The following is an 18,631-nucleotide window of genomic DNA, read 5'->3' as shown; positions in this document are numbered from 1 at the left end:
ATAGGTAATACTAGGGGCTGAGCCACTTCGACTCTGGTCCTGGCATCCAAATGCTGAGGCTGTCCTGGGGCCCACCTTGCCCAGGATCTCCTGATGCCCTCTATTGTCAGGCACTGGCCTGCGACAAGCCTGGGAGTCTGGACTCTGCCTGCACCCTATCCCAGGCCCAGCCACTGACCCGTCTTTCCCATTTCCTTCAGCTAATGGAAGCCCTGAAGGAGCAGGAGGAGATCAACTTCCGGCTGAGGCAGTACATGGACAAGATTATCCTCGCCATCCTGGACCACAATCCCTCCATCCTCGAGATCAAACACTAAGGCACGGGGCTGGCTGCAGAGCAGCCTTAGGACCCTGGGACCAAGGGCAGACCCTGCCCAAGGATGCAGGCCTAAGCCGGGCCTCACACTCACACTGTAAATGTCTCTCTGGCCACCATGCGTTACGTGTACCCGTGTATATGTGGGGAGGCTGTGCACACGAGCGAGGGGTGAGTGGCCGTGGCTGTGGGCAGCATCCACACGGTTAGCCGTGCATGCACTTTGTGGCCCCTTTGCAAGGGGCAGAGGGTACTGGAAGTGGGAGGAGGCAAGGTCTGCTATCAGGAGTTACTGTAAAAACAAGAACTGGAAGCTCGTGTTTCCGGTACTGGGTAAAATGATTCTACCTCTGGGGATAAGGATTCACATTCGCTCTAGTACGATGGGCTCTTTCACCCCACTCCTAGTCCCCTTGGGAGTGGGAGCAAAATTGTGATCTTTCCTAGGAGTTTGAATGCCCCATATTTGTGTCCTCGCCAGCTCTTTGGCCACCTTTCAAGCCCCAGTGTTCAAGCTCAGAGAGGATGAAGGGGCATCTGGAGGGTCCATGAGATGGGGCCCTCACCAAATGCCTTGGCCACCGGCCAGCAGCCCTCTGTGATGTGTGTGCAGAGTGAACAGAGGACTCAGGTTTCATAGCAGCTAGTGCGGGGCATCCTCATCCTGTACCTATAGAGTTCATGCACTCCCCCATCCATGCTACCTACCTCCCCGTTTCTGTTTCGGTTTTAAGACAATGAAGCAGCATTCACTGCTTCATTGTAACATGAAGGGATAAAAATGAAGGAGAAGGAGGGTTTGGGATGGGTGTCTAAGGCAGGAGTTGACATCGGGCAACCAAAGAAATGAGTTTTGGGGAGGAACACAACTCCCATCCCAGTCAGTTTCCTTCCCATGGCTGCATCTTAAGATGGATGCACGGAGAGACCGTCTGCCTGGCTCCCTGTCTTCATTCTCCACGCAGCCTGGTGATGGCAGGCCTGGGTTTGGATTTCAGAATCCTAGCTCCGGGCTCCACTCGTGTGGCAGCAAGACTGCTTCGTTCCAGCGTTTAGAAACACACCTGTAGTTGGTTCTCAGCCAGGAGAGCACTCGCTGCACTGGTGGGAGGCGGTTGGGAAAGTTGCAGGAAAACCTTAGTCTTCCATCCTTCTGACCCATGGTGGAAATTCACACCATGGATTTTTAATGGATCTTTGTTCTAGGCAGCTGGGAATAGACATGGTACTTACCTTAGAGTTTTCCAATTTATCTCAATTTTATATGGCTTGTGATTCATTTTCTTAATCCAAATATATATAAACGTGTGTGGTCTTATTTTTCCCCCTGCAGTTTCTTGTTTTCTTCAGCACATCTTATAGTATGAGAAGGAAGGTTTGGGCATGTTGGGAAGGGCGGTGGAGGGGGAGTTGCAGAAAGAGAGGGCAGTGAGGGTAAGGAGAGGGGATCTGGGGACTTGGGTGTGACACCTGCTTGACAGAGGCAGGGCTGTGGCCAGGACCAAACTTCAGTTCCATTCCAATCAGCCTTTGCATTTGTTGGATCTCGTGGCTTCTTTTTAATCTTTTGTTGGGGATTAGTTTCATGCTGCACATAATGGGGTTGCACTGGTCTGACCCAGGACTTTGGAGCCACCCACACTGGGAAGACTAGGCTAGGCAGTCGGTCTTCTAGGAGTTTCTCAGCCCCTTAGGACGTGGGTCTCCTTGGGCTCCCCCAAGGGTTCTGCGAAGAGGCAGTGGAAGAAGGCATGAGGAGAGGGTCTCTTGAGAATTTGCCAATAGGAAGGAGTGGCCACGGCTGAAAGGAACAAGACAGATCCTGACATAGCTTTGGCCTGGGTGTTAGGTCAGAAGGAGTACTGGTGCGTGGGGGCCTTACCCCAGGGTTGAGTATTTTATATGTAAAATGTTATCTGCCCTTTGGCTGCATTGGAATTTCAGAGAAGGCTGCAGAGGCCTGGGTTACACAGCCTGAGTCACAACGTGGGAAGGAATCTCTGCCACGGGAAAGGTGGGCGGAAGCAGCTGGCAGCCTGGGGCGTGCTTCAGGCTCCTCCCTCTAAGGGGCGCCATGGGAACAGGCTCCGGGGGGAGCCGGCGTCTGAAAGGCCCCCGGGACCTGCTGCAGCGCCAGAGGGGCCTCTGGAGCAGGCCTGGCTTTTAAATGGGGGGCTGAATTCCAGCTCACACACACCTCAAGTCCAACCTTACTTTCTTCAGCCAGAATACATTTCTTGTAAAACCTGGCTTGTTGCTTGGCTTTTAAAGATGGCGTATGTTTGTAAAAATATTCTTCTGGGCTCAAAAGCTAGCTTGAGGGGGCAGATGCCCCAGGGGTCCCAGCTCCACAGCCCCTGGCAGATCCCAGACCCCTTGGTGGCAGGTCCCAGAGCCTAGGTGGTAGGAGCTTGATCTTTGTTTCTGCCCTTACCCCTCAGTAGTGGGGCTGCGAGGTAGTAGACAGGATGCCCAGTTAAGTTTGAATTTCAGATAGAAAATAACTTTAGAATAAATATGTTCTATCTAATACATGGGACAGATGTTATTTTTAGAGATAGGATCTTGCTCTGTTGCCCAGGCTGGAGTGTAGTGGTATGATCATAGCTCACCACAACCTTGAACTCCCAGGCTCAAGCGATCCTCCCGCCTTAACTGCCTGAGTAGCTGGGACTACAGGCATGCACCACCACGCCCAGCTAATTTTTCTTATTTTTTGTAGAGACAGGGTCTCACTGTGTTGCCTCACTCGAGCTGCTGACCTCAAGTGGTCCTCCCACCTCAGCCTGCCAAAGCACTGGGATTACAGGCATGAGCCACCATGCCTGGCCAGGACATATTTGAAATGGGGAGATTTTAAAAATTCTGATGATTAGACTGAATCCTCAGACGTTCTGGTTTGATTGTTGTGGGTGTAGCCCAGGCATGGGATTTTTTAAAGAGCTGCTCAGGTAATTCCAATTTAATTGCGTGTCCTACTTGGGTTTTTTGTTTGTTTGTTTTTATTGTTTTTGCTAAACCTGGCAACCCTACCGAGTAGGGATTAGCAGTAACTTATCTTAAATTTAGAGGTGTTTTGGGGGTGGGGCGAGGGTTTCTGTAGTTGACTCAGATTTTACATGGCCCTGAGCTGCCCTTGCGTTCAGTTGGAAGCCACGCAAAATGAACTGAACCAGGAGTGAGCTTTGTGTACATTATCTATTAGAAAATGAAGTACCTTCTGGTTCAGCTAGTCCCTGTGCGGTGAGAGGCTTTAAGAAACTTCTAGTAAAAATGTTTTTTTCTTTTAACTTTGAATTGGCCAGAGTTAATCCTAGATTATTTTATTTTAAATTGGTAGAATTCTTTGCGAACTGTCACAGAGAAATTCCTTTTCATGACTTTATTTCTGACCTATTAAAACATGAACAGGCCAGGCATGGTGGCTCACGCCTGTAATCCTAGCACTTGGGAGGCAATGGCAGGCGGATCACTTGAGCTCAGGAGTCCTAAACCAGCCTGGGCAACATAGTGATACCTTGTCTCTACCAAAAGTTAAAAAAAAAAAAAAAAAAAAAAAAAGCTCAAAAACCTGCACGAGGGCCTAAAACAGTGGGCTCAGCTGTGGCTGTGCATTGGAATCACCTGGGGAGATTTGTAAGCTTCTGCTGTCTGGGCTGAACCCCCAGAGGTTCGGATTGAATTGGTGTGGGGTGTGGTCCAGGCATCGAGATGTGTAAAGACCTCCCCAGGTGATGATATGCAGTCCGAGGTTGAGACTGCCCTGTCCTGCAAGGTCGTTGGCCAGAGGTAGAGGAAACTGGTCAAAGTGGCTGTTGGGCTTGTCAAGCCCGTGGCTGAATGACAGTGAGCTCTCTTGCTGGGAGGGTTCCTTTTCCTGTTGTTGAATGGTCCTGGCCTGCAGGATGGGAGGCCAGATGCCTTCAGGAGCTGGTGGATCCAGCTGTTCTCACCAGCCTGGAGGTTAGCAGACCAGAGTGGGTGGGCAGGACCTTGGCCTGGTGCCCCTGGAATCAGTGGGTGGCATGTGTTGGGATATACTGGCTACAGGCTCATCTCAAAGAGCAGGTAGAACAGAGTCAGCAGGGAACTGACAGGTGGGGCTGTCCCCCTGAAAGCAGCCGCAGAAACAGCTGCCACCTATTTGCATAGCTGAGCAGGAGGACATACTGTCTTTGTGGGTTTTGCTTCTGGTCTGTTTCCTGACTGGGTTGATAAAGGGAGTCCCAGCTCGTTCCCTGTTAGCCAAACCAGCATCCTACTCACACACCGGACACTCCAGGTGCTAGTCCACTGGTGCTGGTGTTCAGGGGAGTTGGGGGTGGGGGGGTGGGGACAGAAGCGCGGGTTCTTGGTTCCAATGAGGGACTTAGCCAGCAGAAGCCTCCAGGGGCCAGCAGGGCCAGGTGAAACTGGGAGAAATGAAGCCCTCTGTGTCCTGTGTGTGTGGTGGGGTTTAATGCATTAGCAAATTTAAACTTAAAAACTAACTCTAGGCCGGGCACGGTGGCTCACACCTGTAATCCCAGCACTTTGGGAGGCCAAGGCAGGTGGATTGCCTGAGCTCAGGAGTTCGAGACCAGCCTGGACAACATGGTGAAACTCTTGTCTTTATTTTTTTAAAAAAACAAAAACTAACTTTCGATGTGATCATACCAGGAAAGTTTTGCGTGGTCACCATGCCAAGAAAATGACTTTGGTTGCCCAGCAGATCCACAGCGACTCTTTCTCAAGGGCTACTGTGGATTCTAGATTGAGGAAAGGGGCCACTTAGGACTCAGTGCTGGTATCCTCCACAGTCCTTTCTCCCAGACTCTGGCCCTCCCTTTGGGACCCAGGAAATCCCCTCTAGGGTGACGCTGCTGGCTAGGAAGACTGAGGTCTGCTGCACCAAGGGGCCTCAAGTTAGAAGGGCCATGCCGTCAGTGGATGACTTTGAGTGCTGATCCTAGGGACCTGCCAGGTCCTCACTTCCTGCCCTGGGTGCACACATGAATGGGGCAGCCAGCAGGAAGCGGGAGAGGCTGGAACCAGGAGCCTGCCCTACCTGCATGGCAGGACAACTCTGAGGCCCTTCTGCCATATTCTCTGCTACCCACCAGAGAAAATAGGCTGCCTTCTAGAAAGATTTGTTTCTAAAAATGTAGACCCTGGGGAAGTATAATGTCACCATGCTCACCAGGCGAGGTTTCCCATATGACCTCCCTGCCCCGACCTCGTAGGTTGCTCCTTTCCCCATCTGTAAGGTAGAGATGTCTGCCCCGGAGCTACCAGCTGGGGATGGCATCCAGGCCATGTCTCCTGCAGGATCCAAGTGCTGTTGTCCCGAGGGTGACCCTGCCTCCTGCTGGGGCCCATCCGCTTTGCTGTGCTGCACAGGCTGTTTTCATCTGCATGGTTTGGGGTCTTTGTCCTTGTGCCTTTTCTTCCCCATCGCCACTGTACAGGATTTTCCACATTGCCCACTGCCTCCTTTTCTACATCGTCTCATCTCCCTGGCCTTTCCCGAGCCCTGTAAATGTGTACTTTTTCAACGTGCCTCCCCCAGGTGAGGCCAGCTCTCCCGGGCACATTCATCCACAAGGATCAGGCCCCACTTACCCTTGGCTCGCTCAGCCTGTAGACTTGGTAACTTTGTACAGAATCTTTCATTATTGTCTTAAGCATGGGGGGCTAGGACCCACTTAGTCCCTCCTCCAGCCTGCAGCTAATTTAGGAACCTTGCATTCCAGAAAAGGGCAACTTAGCGTAAAGCAGCTTCTCCCACAGAGCTTTCCCTGCATTGTTAGTGATGTCGGGCAAAGCATCACTCTTTAACCTGGGGCATTGGCCCCAGCAGGGATATCATGGGACTGCAGCCGCTCCGTGCACTGTCTCTGCCCCCAGAGGAAGCCCTGTCCATGGTTCCTGGTGCACGGCCACAGGCCTGCCTTGAGGCCACCACATCTGGTGTCTAGAACAGCTGCGGGCCCCACTTGGACAGAAGGAAGAGGCGCTAGCTGCTGCCCCTGCCTGCTGTGAACACCTGCCCAGCCCTTCCTTGTCTGCTGAGGTGCTCAGACCAGAGTGCCATTAAATACCAACTGATGTCACGGAGCGGATGGTGCATTGCCAAGGACTCACAGCTGTGGGCTCCCTTCCAGCTCCTCCCACTTTCTTGGCTGGGTCTTCTGAGGCCTACGTGGAATGAACTACACATGTGGCCTCATGCCCAAGGGTTTGTTAGATGGCTTCTGACTCTGTGGGATTCAACTTGACTTTTTTGCCCCAGGAGGCTCTGTCTGGAAACAGGCTTAGCTTTAGTGCTGGGGTGGGACCTGCCCTGTGGGCCCCAGGGAGGGGACAGTGGGGGTGAGGCCCTGAGGCTGTCCAGGGTCTGAGCTCTTTGCCTCCAACCTGCTTCTGCCCCAAAAGGAACAGGCTGTTGGTGGCAGGCTCCTCCCGGGGAGCTGTACTGTACAGACCAAGGTGTAAATAAACAGTTTGCTCTTCTCGCCTGACTGAACCATGAGTTTCTGTGGTTGGGGGAGGGTGGGCAGAAGAGGCCTGGTTCCAGGGCTCACAGGGACAGATGGTCTCCCTTAAAAAGAGCAACCCCCTGCCCCCCACCAAGTTTGTGGTTCCCAGGGTGGCTGGTGCTGTCCCCCAGGGGCAGGGTGGAGTGGGGCGGTGTCACACTTCAGTCCCTAGGGGAGAAGACGTGGATCCCAGAAGCCTCTTTAACGCCACCATTCCAGCCACAGGGCTATGATGTTTGGAAACTTTGTCCTTTGTGTGGCTATGTTCTTTCCCACTGAGGTCTTCCTAGGGGTCCAGTGGGGTCCCAGTGCCATGCTCCCTCCATGTCCGCCGCTGTGGCTCCCCAGGGTGACGGCCCAATGCCTCCATTCAGGACTGGCTTCAGACCTGCCAGTGCTTGTCTCTGCCACACCATCAAGTACCAAGGTGGTCCCCAGTTGAGTCAACCAGACCCCTGGATTTCTGCCTTCTGTCTGCTCCTTCCTCTATTATAGGATTCCAGGCATGGAAGTGGCTTCACAGGTGGCCCCGGCCCTCCACCTCCCAGTGCAGGCCCTGGTGCCACGAGTCCTCCAGGGAGGGCAGACATTTCCTCACTCACTGGACTTAGCCTCCTGGCTCAGGAGACGTCACCTCCAAATCCTGGGAGTGCTGTGTCCTCTTGGATCTTTATTGCCTCTTTCCTCTTTTTTTTTTTTTTTTTTTTTTTAAAGACGGAGTCTTGCTCTACTGCCCAGGCTGGAGTGCAGTCGCACAATCTCGGCTCACTGCAACCTCCCCCTCCTGGGTTCAAGCAATTCTCCTGTCTCAGCCTCCCAAGTAGCTGGGATTACAGGCACCCAACACCACACCTGGCTATTTTTTGTATTTTTAGTAGAGACGGGGTTTCACCATGTTGGCCAGGCTGGTCTTGAACTCTTGAGCTCAAGTGATCCACCCACCTTGGACTCCCAAAGTGCTGGGATTATAGGCGTGAGCCACCGCACCTGGCCAATTCCCTCCTTCCTCCTAATATTCCTTCTTTCCTTCCCAACTTAAGCTGCCAGATTTGGCTAGTAAGAATACAGGATGCCCAGTAAAACTTGAGTTTCAGATAAGTAGTCCAACGAGCCTCATCTTTACTTGATTACAAATAGGGTCTTTACATTGCGAAGACCCTGTTTCCAAAGTAAGCTTGCATAGGTATCAGGGCTTAGGACTTCAACATATCTTTTGGGAGGACACAATTCAACTCATAACACCTATTGAAGGAGGTCCTTGGAATTGCCTCAGTTTACCATCCTGGAGAGAGGTGGGAGCGAGCACTGCTGTGTGTACAGGCTGTACCCTCTCCTCTGCACAGGTGTGTTCCCCATTCACCCATTTTGCAGAACATTTCCTTACAGTCCTATTAAAAATGATGTCATCCCTGTGCCCCCTTGAGGCCACAGCACCTGCTAAAGGTGTTTCATTGTTGGATTCCATCGACTCACCAGGCCCTCAGTTAGAGGGCCCTTTAGGGTCATCGGCTGGGCCCAGGCCAAAGCAGATGAATGGGTGGAAAATATCTGAGCACAGAAATCACTCAACCCGCCAGCATCATCTACCGAGCACCACTGTGTGTGCCAGGCACTGGGAATTGGTACAGGCAAGGCCTCTGCCCCGTGAAGTCCCCACGCTCCTGGGGGAGGGGAGAGACATAATTCATTTCCAGGGTGATGAGCACTACCAAGAGGAAGATATGGGGGGCTTCAGGAGCTGGGGGCAAGTGGATTGAGCCCACTCAGGCATCAGGTATGGCTTCTCTCAAGGAAGGAGCCTTTCAACAGAGCTCTTTAGGATCTAAGGGAACTCAGACTGTAGGATCTAAGGGAACTGCCATGGGGAGGAGACTTGGAGAAACAGCCCTTTCAGGGTACTAGAGAGGGGGATAGTGGAGGGCTGCAGCCTAGCCAGGTGGTGTAGAGTCTAGGGGGCCAAGTGTGGATCTATCACATTCACTCACTAAGCAGATGCTTTACCAGCACCTAACAGATGCGGGGTGCAGGGGAGGTGCTGGGCTCGTGGCACAGGGAGCCTCTAGAATGTACAAGAGAGGTTCTTAAAACCATCCCACCCCAGCAATTCTGATTCCATTGGTGGGGAGTGGGGCTTGGACACTGGGATGTTTTTTAAAGCTCCCAGGTGATTCCAAGGTGTAGCCAATGGTGAGAATCATGGGGTATAAAAAGGGCACTTAGACTCACCTGAGGAGGCTTCAACTGAGACTTGGAGGAGGAGAGGCTGGCCAGGTAAGGGAGATGGGAGGGCAGGGTGGAAGCAGAAGAGGGAACAGCAGGTGCGGAGGCCTTGCCATGGGGAGGAACTACGAACCAGCTAGCTCAATGGTAAGCAGGACTGTGGGGACTACGCCAAAGCATTTTAAGCTGGGGGTGGCCTGGTCAGGTCAGTTTCAGAGTTGGGTGGTGAGAGGTGAGGGCAGCCTGGACTGGGGTGTGTCTTAGCTGGGACTGACCTGACAGAACACAACAGGCTGGGAGGCTTACACAGACACTTATTTTCTCGCAGTTCTTGGGGCTGGAGGTCCAATCTTGAGGTGCCAGTGGGGCTGAGTTCTGGTGAGGCCTCTCTCCTTGGCCTGCAGACAGCTGCCTTCTCACTGTGTGCTCACAAAGAGCTCATTCTCTCCTGTCTCTTTGTTGTCTTAGAAGGACACCAGACCTGTTGGATTAGGGCTTCATCCATATGACCTCATTTAACCTTATTTACCTCCTCAAAAGCCTCATCTCCAAATACAGTCACACTGGGGTTAGGGTGGTGGGTGATTGCTCGGGTGAGGGAGTCGGACTTCTCACAGCCTTGCTGGGAGGGTCTACGTCAGCTAGGCCATTTCTCCAGAAAATGATCAAACTACTCCCCAGGGCGGAAAGCCCCTCATTCTTAGAACCAGGCTTCAGGCCCAGGTCCCTTGGGAGCAGCAGGCGGCAGCACCACTAACCACTGGGTCCAGAGACCCATCAGGTCAGCAGCCGGGGTGCTCTGAGAGGGTGGGACCAGTTCCTCTCTTTTGGTTAGTCCAGCTGGTTCTCCACTCTCTCGAGCCCTGGGGAAGAGGATTTGGCCTAATTCCTCCCTCTACCACCCTCCCCTCCCAAATCCCTGAGGCTAACCCAGTGCTTGGCCCACAGAAGGCACCAATGAGGTGGTTATTAGATTGCTTGCACTTGTTTAGGGCTTACTCTAGACCAGGCAGTGTTCCAAGTGCTTTGCATGTCCTGGGTTATCCGTCCCTCACAACTCCCTACGAGGTGGGTAGTATTACAGATGAGGAAACTGAGCCACCACAGGTGAACTCACTGGCCACATGTCACCTGGGATTCAAGCCCAGGCAGCAGGGATTCACCTGGGATTCAAGCTCGGATGGGGTGGGGTCACTGCAGGCTGGGAAGGCAGACAGAACAGGCAGGACACATGCTGAGCTCTGGAGCCTGGGTCCCCTCTCCAGGAACGAGGGGTTGTGACATGAGCACAACTGGAGCAGAGCCAGGAGGTAGGGCCTGCAGCTCTGCTCACAGCCATGTGGGGCAGAAGAGAGGACCAAGAAGGGTGGCAGCTCCACTGTGGCTCAGCCTGGCTGGCTGGACTGTGCCTTAAAGTGGGCTGAGGGGGTCAACCCTGCACCAAGTCCACTGGGAGCGGTTGGGGGCTCCAGGGCCCAGGACCTCTGTAGCCAGCTTGAAGCCAGACCTCCCTGGAACTAACGAGGTGACTGGGATTGGGGCTGCAGGAAGTTCCCCTCACTCTCCTGCCACCCCTGGTTCAGGTCTGGCTCTCACTTTAAACCCCAAGCTCTGACTTTGGTATCAGGCTTTGTCTTAGGCTCCATACTGGTGTGGCCTTTGGGTTTAAAAAGGAGCTAGAGTTTCTGAAAGGCCCAAACCGAGGGTGCAGAGGTGCTGAATTATGAGCCTACTTCCTACAGCCTGCTTGACAGCACCAAGCCCACGGGAGCTTGTGGACTCTCGGCCCTTGCTTTCTAGCCCAGCTGGCCCCTCCAGGGAGAAATACCTTTTCCAGCTCTGCCACCACTTGGCCATGGTTTCAGGGTTGGCTTTCCCAGCTTACCCAGGTCAGCAGGCAGCCCCTGACCAAAAGATGGACTTTGCCAAGCTCTGGCAGAGCCTGGGCCAGACCCTCAGACCTTGGTTCTGCAGTTGGGGGGCTATGAGCATGGGCTCTGAAGGCCATCAGGGCTGGAAGGAACGTGGGAGAGTTCTGCTCCAAATGCTCCCACTAGTGAGCCCTCAAGATGAGACCATTTTTTGAGGTGGGGCAGAGACAAAGGAGACCCACTTTGTATCTCTTTACATCTTTGTAAAGATTGAACCCAGCCCCAGGACTGAGTTCAATTTGTGTCTACTCTCAAAGTCACAGAGCCAGTGAATGACAGGTGTGATACAGTCTCCAAAGACAAGTACCATGGATTTATTCCCTCCCTGGGTGCAGGCCACTATTCCACTGAGAGGTGAAGTTTATTCTTCACCTCTTTGAATCTGGGCTAATTCTGTGACTGCTTTGATGAATAGATGCAAAAATGCATCACTTCAGGCAGAAGTGACATTCTGGGACTTTTTTTTTTAGACGAAGTTTTGCTCTTCTTGTCCAGGCTGGAGTGCAATGGCGTGATCTCGGCTCACTGGGTTCAGGCAATTCTCCTGCCTCAGCCTCCTGAGTAGCTGGGATTACAGGCATCCACCACCATGCCCGGCTAATTTTTTGTGTTTTTAATAGAGACAGAGTTTCTCCATGTTGGCCAGGCTAGCCTCAAACTCCTGACCTCAGGTGATCCACCTGCCTCAGCCTCCCAAAGTGCTGGGATTACAGGTGAGAGCCACTGCGCCCGGCCCATTCTGGGACTTCTGAGCTCTAACCTTAAGAAGATCAGCAGCTTCTGCGTCCTTCCTCTTAAAATGCACCTTCTTGGAAAACCCAGCTGTGAGGAATCTCAAACAGCCACGTGGAGAACTGAGGCCCCAGCCAAGACTAGCAGGAGAGTGAGGCCATCCCAAATCCCCAGCAACCACCAGATGAAGCAGAACTGCCTGGTCAACCCACAGAGCCATGGAAAACAATAAAGTTGTTATTTTAAGATCTAAATGTTGGGGTAGTTGATTAGACACAGCAGTAGGTACCTGAAACACCAGGGCCTCCAGTTTCCTCTCCACCAGGCTTCCTCTCAGAAGATCCCCCATCCCAGAAGGAATCCAGCCTGGTTGACAGAGCCCAGACCCTGTCTCTAAATAAATGAATAAAGCCAGGCGTGGTGGCTCATGCCTGTAATCCCAGCACTTTGGGAGGCTGAGGCGGGCGGATCACGAGGTCAGGAGATTGAGACCAGCCTGGCCAACGTGGTGAAACTCCATCTCTATGAAAAATACAAAAATTAGCTGGCTATGGTGGTGGGCGCCTGTAGTCCCAGCTTTTCGGGAGGCTGAGGCAGGAGAATCGCTCAAACCTGGGAGGCGGAGGTTGCAGTGAGCCGAGATCGTGCCACTGCACTCCAGCCTGGCGACAGAGTGAGAATCAGTCTCAAAAAATAAATAAGAAATAAATGAATAAATAAGTGGCCACATATTCTCCAAAAAGTCTCAAGTTGCATTGACTTTCCCCTCCTATTAACAGCACCTTAATTTAGACCTTTTGTGGTGGCTGTGAAATTTGATCAAAGGGAAAAGTGTCAGTTGTTACTGTACCAAAGGCAGAAGGGTCAAGCTGGCATTTCATTCCGCTGTTCACTTTAGCAGTGGATAATGAATCTTGCTCAATGTATAATTAACACAGGGCTGTAGCTAATGGCTAACTCTCCCATTTTGTAGATGAGGAAACAGACTAAATGGAGGCTGAAGGGACACTGTACATGGCCTCTGCCAAAGTTACCCTGCATCACTAATTTTTGCCTACTCCATACAAATAACCAGCAGCCCACAAACCTAGAATGGAAAGGTGTGTAAGCTGTATATGGCCTCCAGTATCAATGAACTATTGCTTCTATGTAACAAACCACCCTCAAATCCTAAGGCATACAATGATTTATTATCTTCCTGATTCTGTGGTAGGCTGGCAGTTCCTCTGCTGGGTGTGCCTGGGCTCAATCTTGCAGCTGCATCCAGCTGAGGGGTCAGCTGAGCTGGAAGGTCCCAGATGGCTACCTGACATGTCTGGCAGACGGTGCTGGCTGTTAGCTGGAATGACCCTCGGGGCCTCTCAACCTTCAGTAGCTAGACTGCCTTTCTTCCACAGCATTCTCAGGGCAATTTCCTAAGACAGTGGAGGCAGAAGCTGCCTCTCTTGGTGCCTTAAGCTTCAGAACTTACATAACATCACTTTTGCCACATTGTTTTAGTCAAAGCAAGCCCCATGGCCAGCCTGTACCAAAAAGTGGGGGAAGAGACTCCACCTCTAGGTGGGAAAAGCTGCAAAGAATTTGTGACTGCATTTAAGCTACCCCACTTATTTATGAGACGGAGTCTGGCTCTGTTGCCCAGGCTGCAGTGCAATGGTGTGATCTCAGCTCACTGCAACCTTCGCCTCCCAGGTTCAAGCGATTCTCCTGCCTCAGCCTCCAGAGCAGCTGGAATTACAGGAACCCACAATCACGCCCAGCTAATTTTTTGTATTTTTACTAGAGATGGGGTTTCACCATGTTCGCCAGGCTGGTCTTGAACCCCTGACCTCAGGTGATACACCCGCCTCGGCCTCCCAAAGTGCTGGGATTACAGATGTGAGCACCGCACCAGGCAACCACCTATTTAAAACTGCAACCCGGGCCGGGCACGGTGGCTCATGACTATAATCCCAGCACTTTGGGAGGCCGAGGCGGGCGGATCATGAGGTCAGGAGATCGAGACCATCCTGGCTAACACAGTGAAACCCCGTCTCTACTAAAACTACAAAAAATTAGCTGGGCGCGAGGCTGAGGCAAGAGAACGGCGTGAACCCGGGAGGTGGAGTTTGCAGTGAGCTGAGATAGCGCCACTGCACTCCAGCCTGGGCGATAGAGCGAGACTCTGTCTCAAAAAAAGAAAAAAAGAAACAACAACAACAAAACTGCAACCTGGCCAGGCGCGGTGGCTCACGCCTGTAATCCTAGCACTTTGGGAGGCCAAGGTGGGCAGATCATGAGGTCAGGAGATCGAGACCATCCTGGCCAACATGGTGAAACCCCATCTCTACTAAAAAAAAAAAAATACAAAAATTACCTGGGCGTGGTGGTGCGCGCCTGTAATCCCAGCTACTTGGGAGGCTGAGGCAGGAGAATCGCTTGAACCCAGGAGGTGGAGGTTGTAGTGAATTGAGATAGCGGCACTCTGCTCCAGCCTGGCGACAGAGCAAGACTCCATTTCAAAAAAAAAGCTGCAACTGTCCCCCTCCTGAAGAACATCCTAGCCTCCTTCCCTGCTGTATTTTTCTCCCTAGTACTTCTCACCAACTGATAGACTGTATGTTTTGCTTATTTAAGAATGGAAGCCCCATAAGGGCAGAGATCTGTGCTGCTTAGTTCACCGCTATAGCCCTAGCATTGAGAACAGTATTTGGCACACAGTAGATGCTCAATGATTTGCTGAAGGAATAAATGACTAGGTGCTCTTATGACCACGCTGTATGAAGGTGAGTAAGGCTTGATTCCTGCCCACTTGGAGCTCTGTGTTCCAGAACCAGCTCCTAGGCCTACCCAGCTGAGAAGTGGACCTGGGTGAACCCACAGTGACCCCACCAAAGGGCAACTACAGTGTGGCCCAGGGTTGATAATGATTCATAGCAGGGGGTCAGAGAGGAAAGAATTCAAGAATTATTTTTCTTGTTATTTATTTATTTATTTTTTAAATGGAGTCTTGCTCTGTTGCCCAGGCTGGAGTGCAGTGGCACAATCTCGGCTCATTGCAACCTCTGCCTCCTGGGTTGAAGCAATTCTCCTGCCTCCGCCTCCCAAGTGGCTGGGACTACAGGTGCACACCACCACACCTGGCTAATTTTTGTAGTTTTAGTAGAGACAGGGTTTCACCATGTTGGTCAGGCTGGTCTTGAACTCCTGACCTTATGCGTGTCAGTCACAGAGACCAGCCCCGTTTTTGTAAAAGAGACTTTTTTTTTTGAGATGGAGTCTCACTCTGTTGTCCAGGCCAGGGTGCAATGGCATGATCTCGGCTCACTGCAACCTCTGCCTCCCAGGTTCAAGCAATTCTCCTGTCTCAGCCTCCTGAGTAGCTGAGATTACAGGTGCATGCCGCCACATCCAGCTAATTTTTTGTATTGTAGTAGAGATGGAGTTTCACCATGTTGCCTAGGCTGGTCTCGAACTCCTGAACTTGGGTGACCCACCCGCCTTGGCCTCCCAAATTGCCAGGATTACAGGCATGAGCCACTGCAACCGGCCTTGTAAAACAGACTTTTAAAGAGCAGTTTTAGGTTCACAGCAAAACTAAGCAGAAAGCAGAGTTCCCTATATATCCATGGCCCCCGTATCTCCCTAGTCTCCCCTGCCATCAACATCCTCCACTAGAGTGGTACATCTGTTACAACTGATGACCCTGCATTGACACATCATCATCCAAAGTACATAGTTTACACCAGGGTTCACTCTTGGTGTTGAACGTTCTATGGGATTTTTTTTTCTTTATTTTTCCCAGCCCAGAACCCCTCTATGGGTTTTGACAAATATATAATGATATGTATCCACCATTGTATCATGCAGAATAGTTTTGCTGCCCTAAAAACTCTCTGTGCCCTATCTACTCATCCTTCCCACCCCTCAACCCCTGGCAACCATTGATATTTTTACTGTCTCCACAGTTTTGCCTTTTTTAGAATGTCATACAATACAGTATGTAGCCTTTTCAGTTTAGCTTGTCTCAGTCTGTTTTGTGCTGCTAAGACAGAATACCATAGACTAGGTAATTTATAATGCACAGAAATTTATTGGCTCATGGGACTGAAGGCTGGGAAGCCCAAGATCGAGGAGCTGGCATTTGGTGAGGACCTTCTTGCTTCATCAACCCACAGAGGCCGGGCAAAGAGAGGGTGGGAAGGCAAACTTCTTTTATAAGAAAACTACTTGCTCTATAATGAACCCACTCCTTTGAGAATGGCATTAATGCATTTATGAGGGTAGTGGCCCCATGACCCAAACACTTCCCACTAGGTCCCATCTCCAAGACCACCACATTGGGGATCAAGTTTCTAACACATGAACTTTAGGGGACACATTCAAACCATAGCAGTAATATGCATTTTCACTTAGTAATATACATTGAAGGTTCTTCTGTGTTTTTTCATGACTTGGTAGTTCATTTCTTCCTTTTCACAGACTTAATTTTTCAGAGCAGTTTTAGATTCACGCAAAACTGAGCACAAAGTACAGAGAGTTCCCACATACTCTCTGCCCTCCCAACTGCACAGCTTCCCCTGAACAAGAGTTGTGCACTTGTTATAACTGATGAAAAGATCCACTTTATTTTTTCTTGTGCTGTGTTGTCCAGGCTAGGGTACAGTAGCACAATCATAGCTCACTGCAACCTTGAACTCCTGAGCTCAAGTGATCCTCCTGCCTCAGCCTACCAAGTAACTAGGACTATAGGTGCTATCATGCCTGCCTTGTTTTAGTTTATTTTTTGTAGAGATGAGGTCTCACAATATCGCCCAGGCTAGTTTCTAACTATTGGCCTCAAGTGATCCTCCCACCTTGGCCTCCCAAGGGAAGCCTGGGATTACAAGCATGAGCAACCATACCCAGCCTTTTGCCCATTTTTAAGTGAGTTGTTTGTTGTTGTCGAGTGGTAGGAGTCTAAATTTTATTTTGGATAACAATTCCTTATTAGATATCTGATTTGCAATATTTTCTCCCATTCCACAGATTGCCTTTCATTCTGTTGTTTCCTTTGCTGTGCAGTTTTTATAAAGTCTGACTTGGTCCTATTTGTCTATTCTTGCTTTTGGGGTCATACCCCAAAAAATCATTGCCCCATCTAATGTTGTAGACCTTTCCCCCTGTTTTCTTTCAGGATTTTTATAGTTGCAGGTCTTATGTTTATGTCCTGAATCCATTTTGAGGTAATTTTTGTATATGGTGCTAGGTTAGGGTCCAACTTCATTCTTTTGCATGTGGATATGCGGTTTTTCCAGCATCATTAGTTGAGTCCAGAGATCCGCCTGCTTCGGCCTCCCAAAGTGCTGGAATTACAGGCGTGAGCCACCGCGCCTGGCCGAGTCCAGAGAGTTTTTAAAAGCATAAAGAGGAGGCCAGACACGGTGGCTCATGCCTGTAATCCCAGCACTTTAGGAGGCTGAGGCGGGTGAATCACCTGAGGTAAGGAGTTTGAGATCAGCCTGGTCAACATGATGAAACCCTATCTCTACTAAAAATACAAAAAATTAGCCGGGAGTGGTGGCAGGTGCCTGTAATCCCAGCTACTTGGGAGGCTGAGGCAGGAGAATTGCTTGAATCCGGGAGGTGGAGGTTGGAGTGAGCCGAGATCGTGCCATTGCACTCCAGCCTGGGCAGAGCAAGACTCTGTCTCCAGAAAAAAAAAAAAAAAAAATCTGCACACAAATAAGGCTTAATTTGGCAGTGGTGGTGGCAGGGTGGCTGTCCCCAGCGAGCATGAGCCCTGCCCTGAGATAAGGGCTTCTCTTCCCCAACCCATGCAGACTCACCTCTCTCCTGGAACAGATGCTGTGGCCACAGGCCAAACAAGAACAGAGGGACCTAATTCCCCCCTTTATTTAATTTAAAGAAAATAAAAGATTTACCAAAAAAGTATACAGTATCCTAATAGGCACTCGTGTTCCCACCTCTGCCTCTTCCATAGAATAGAAACAAAACAATGCCAATTAAGTTAAAGTCCCCTTTGTCCCCCATCCCCAGTCCCAGGCTCCCTCTCTGTTTTTCCAGTAAATTTTCACGTGTGTTTCTGGGCTCTGCCTACGCTGACAATCAGTCCTTTGAATCCGCCTGGTTCCTTTTCATCGTGACCTACTGTTCCGCGGTATGAGAGACCACATGATTCTGCCATTCGGGTCGCCATGTCATCCCTGGGGGCCTCTCCTAGCGTGCCCACCTCGGCTCCTCCGGGGCAAGGTCATCCAGGCTACACAGATGCTCAGAGTCCTCCTTGCCAGGGGCTGCAAGGGGAGCGAGCTGAACCCGAGGAAGGTCGTGCTTCGTGCAGGGCCAGCGAGGGAAGGTCACCTCCCGGCGCCCCGAGCCTGGCCCCATGCCCCAGGCTCCCCGCGTCTTCCTCGGAGCGCTGGCCCCGTCCCAGTCCCCGCCCCCGGCCGCGCCGCCCTTCTTGGCTTGCGCCCTGGTCCCCACCAACCCCGCCCGAGCCCCCACGGACCCTGCCCGGCCCGACGGAAATGACCCGGCCAGGGTCACACACGGCCCCTGCCCGCTCCGCTGCGGCCATCTCCGCTTCCGCCGAGGCTTCTCTCCGACTCAGGCACGGCTCTGTGCCGTAGCTTTCGACCCCACCGCCAGGCCGCTGCCCGCTCTAGGCGTGGGCTGGGTCTCGGGGCGTCGCTCGCGGCGGGCGCGGGGCGAGAGAGGAGGGAGGGCCGGGCTTCTCAAGACGCCGGTTCGGGTCCCGCAGGCGGCGGGCGCGGGACGTGCCCCTGACCGGGCGGGAGCGGTGCTCGCAGAGTCAGGCCCGGGCTTGCGGGTGGGGCTTGCGGGGGCGGGACCGGGGGCGGGGCCGAGGCCGCAGCTCCCAGCCGGTACCACCTCCCCTCCACTGAGAGATTCCACCGGTGCCTGGGCTGTCA

At 51.9% G+C, this 18,631-nt stretch overlaps 1 protein-coding gene across 3 annotated transcripts in view; it reads left to right on the top strand.

The window, feature by feature from the left end:
* The window catches only part of RAB11FIP4 (RAB11 family interacting protein 4), a 146,588-nt gene extending 139,778 nt beyond the window's left edge, over positions 1–6,810 (top strand). For all 3 annotated transcript variants that reach the window (XM_055101330.3, XM_014342083.6, XM_003811978.8), the window contains one exon: positions 201–6,810. In XM_055101330.3, the coding sequence (XP_054957305.1) occupies positions 201–317 (117 nt within the window). In that variant the 3' untranslated portion in view covers positions 318–6,810. The remainder of the gene's footprint in view (positions 1–200) is intronic.
* The last annotated feature ends 11,821 nt before the right edge of the window (positions 6,811–18,631 follow it).

This window comes from Pan paniscus, chromosome 19 (genome assembly GCF_029289425.2).
Source record: "Pan paniscus chromosome 19, NHGRI_mPanPan1-v2.0_pri, whole genome shotgun sequence".
Taxonomy (NCBI): Eukaryota; Metazoa; Chordata; class Mammalia; order Primates; family Hominidae; genus Pan; species Pan paniscus.
The sequence above is the reverse complement of the archived record's forward strand: the minus strand, read 5'-3'. Positions and strand labels throughout refer to the sequence as shown.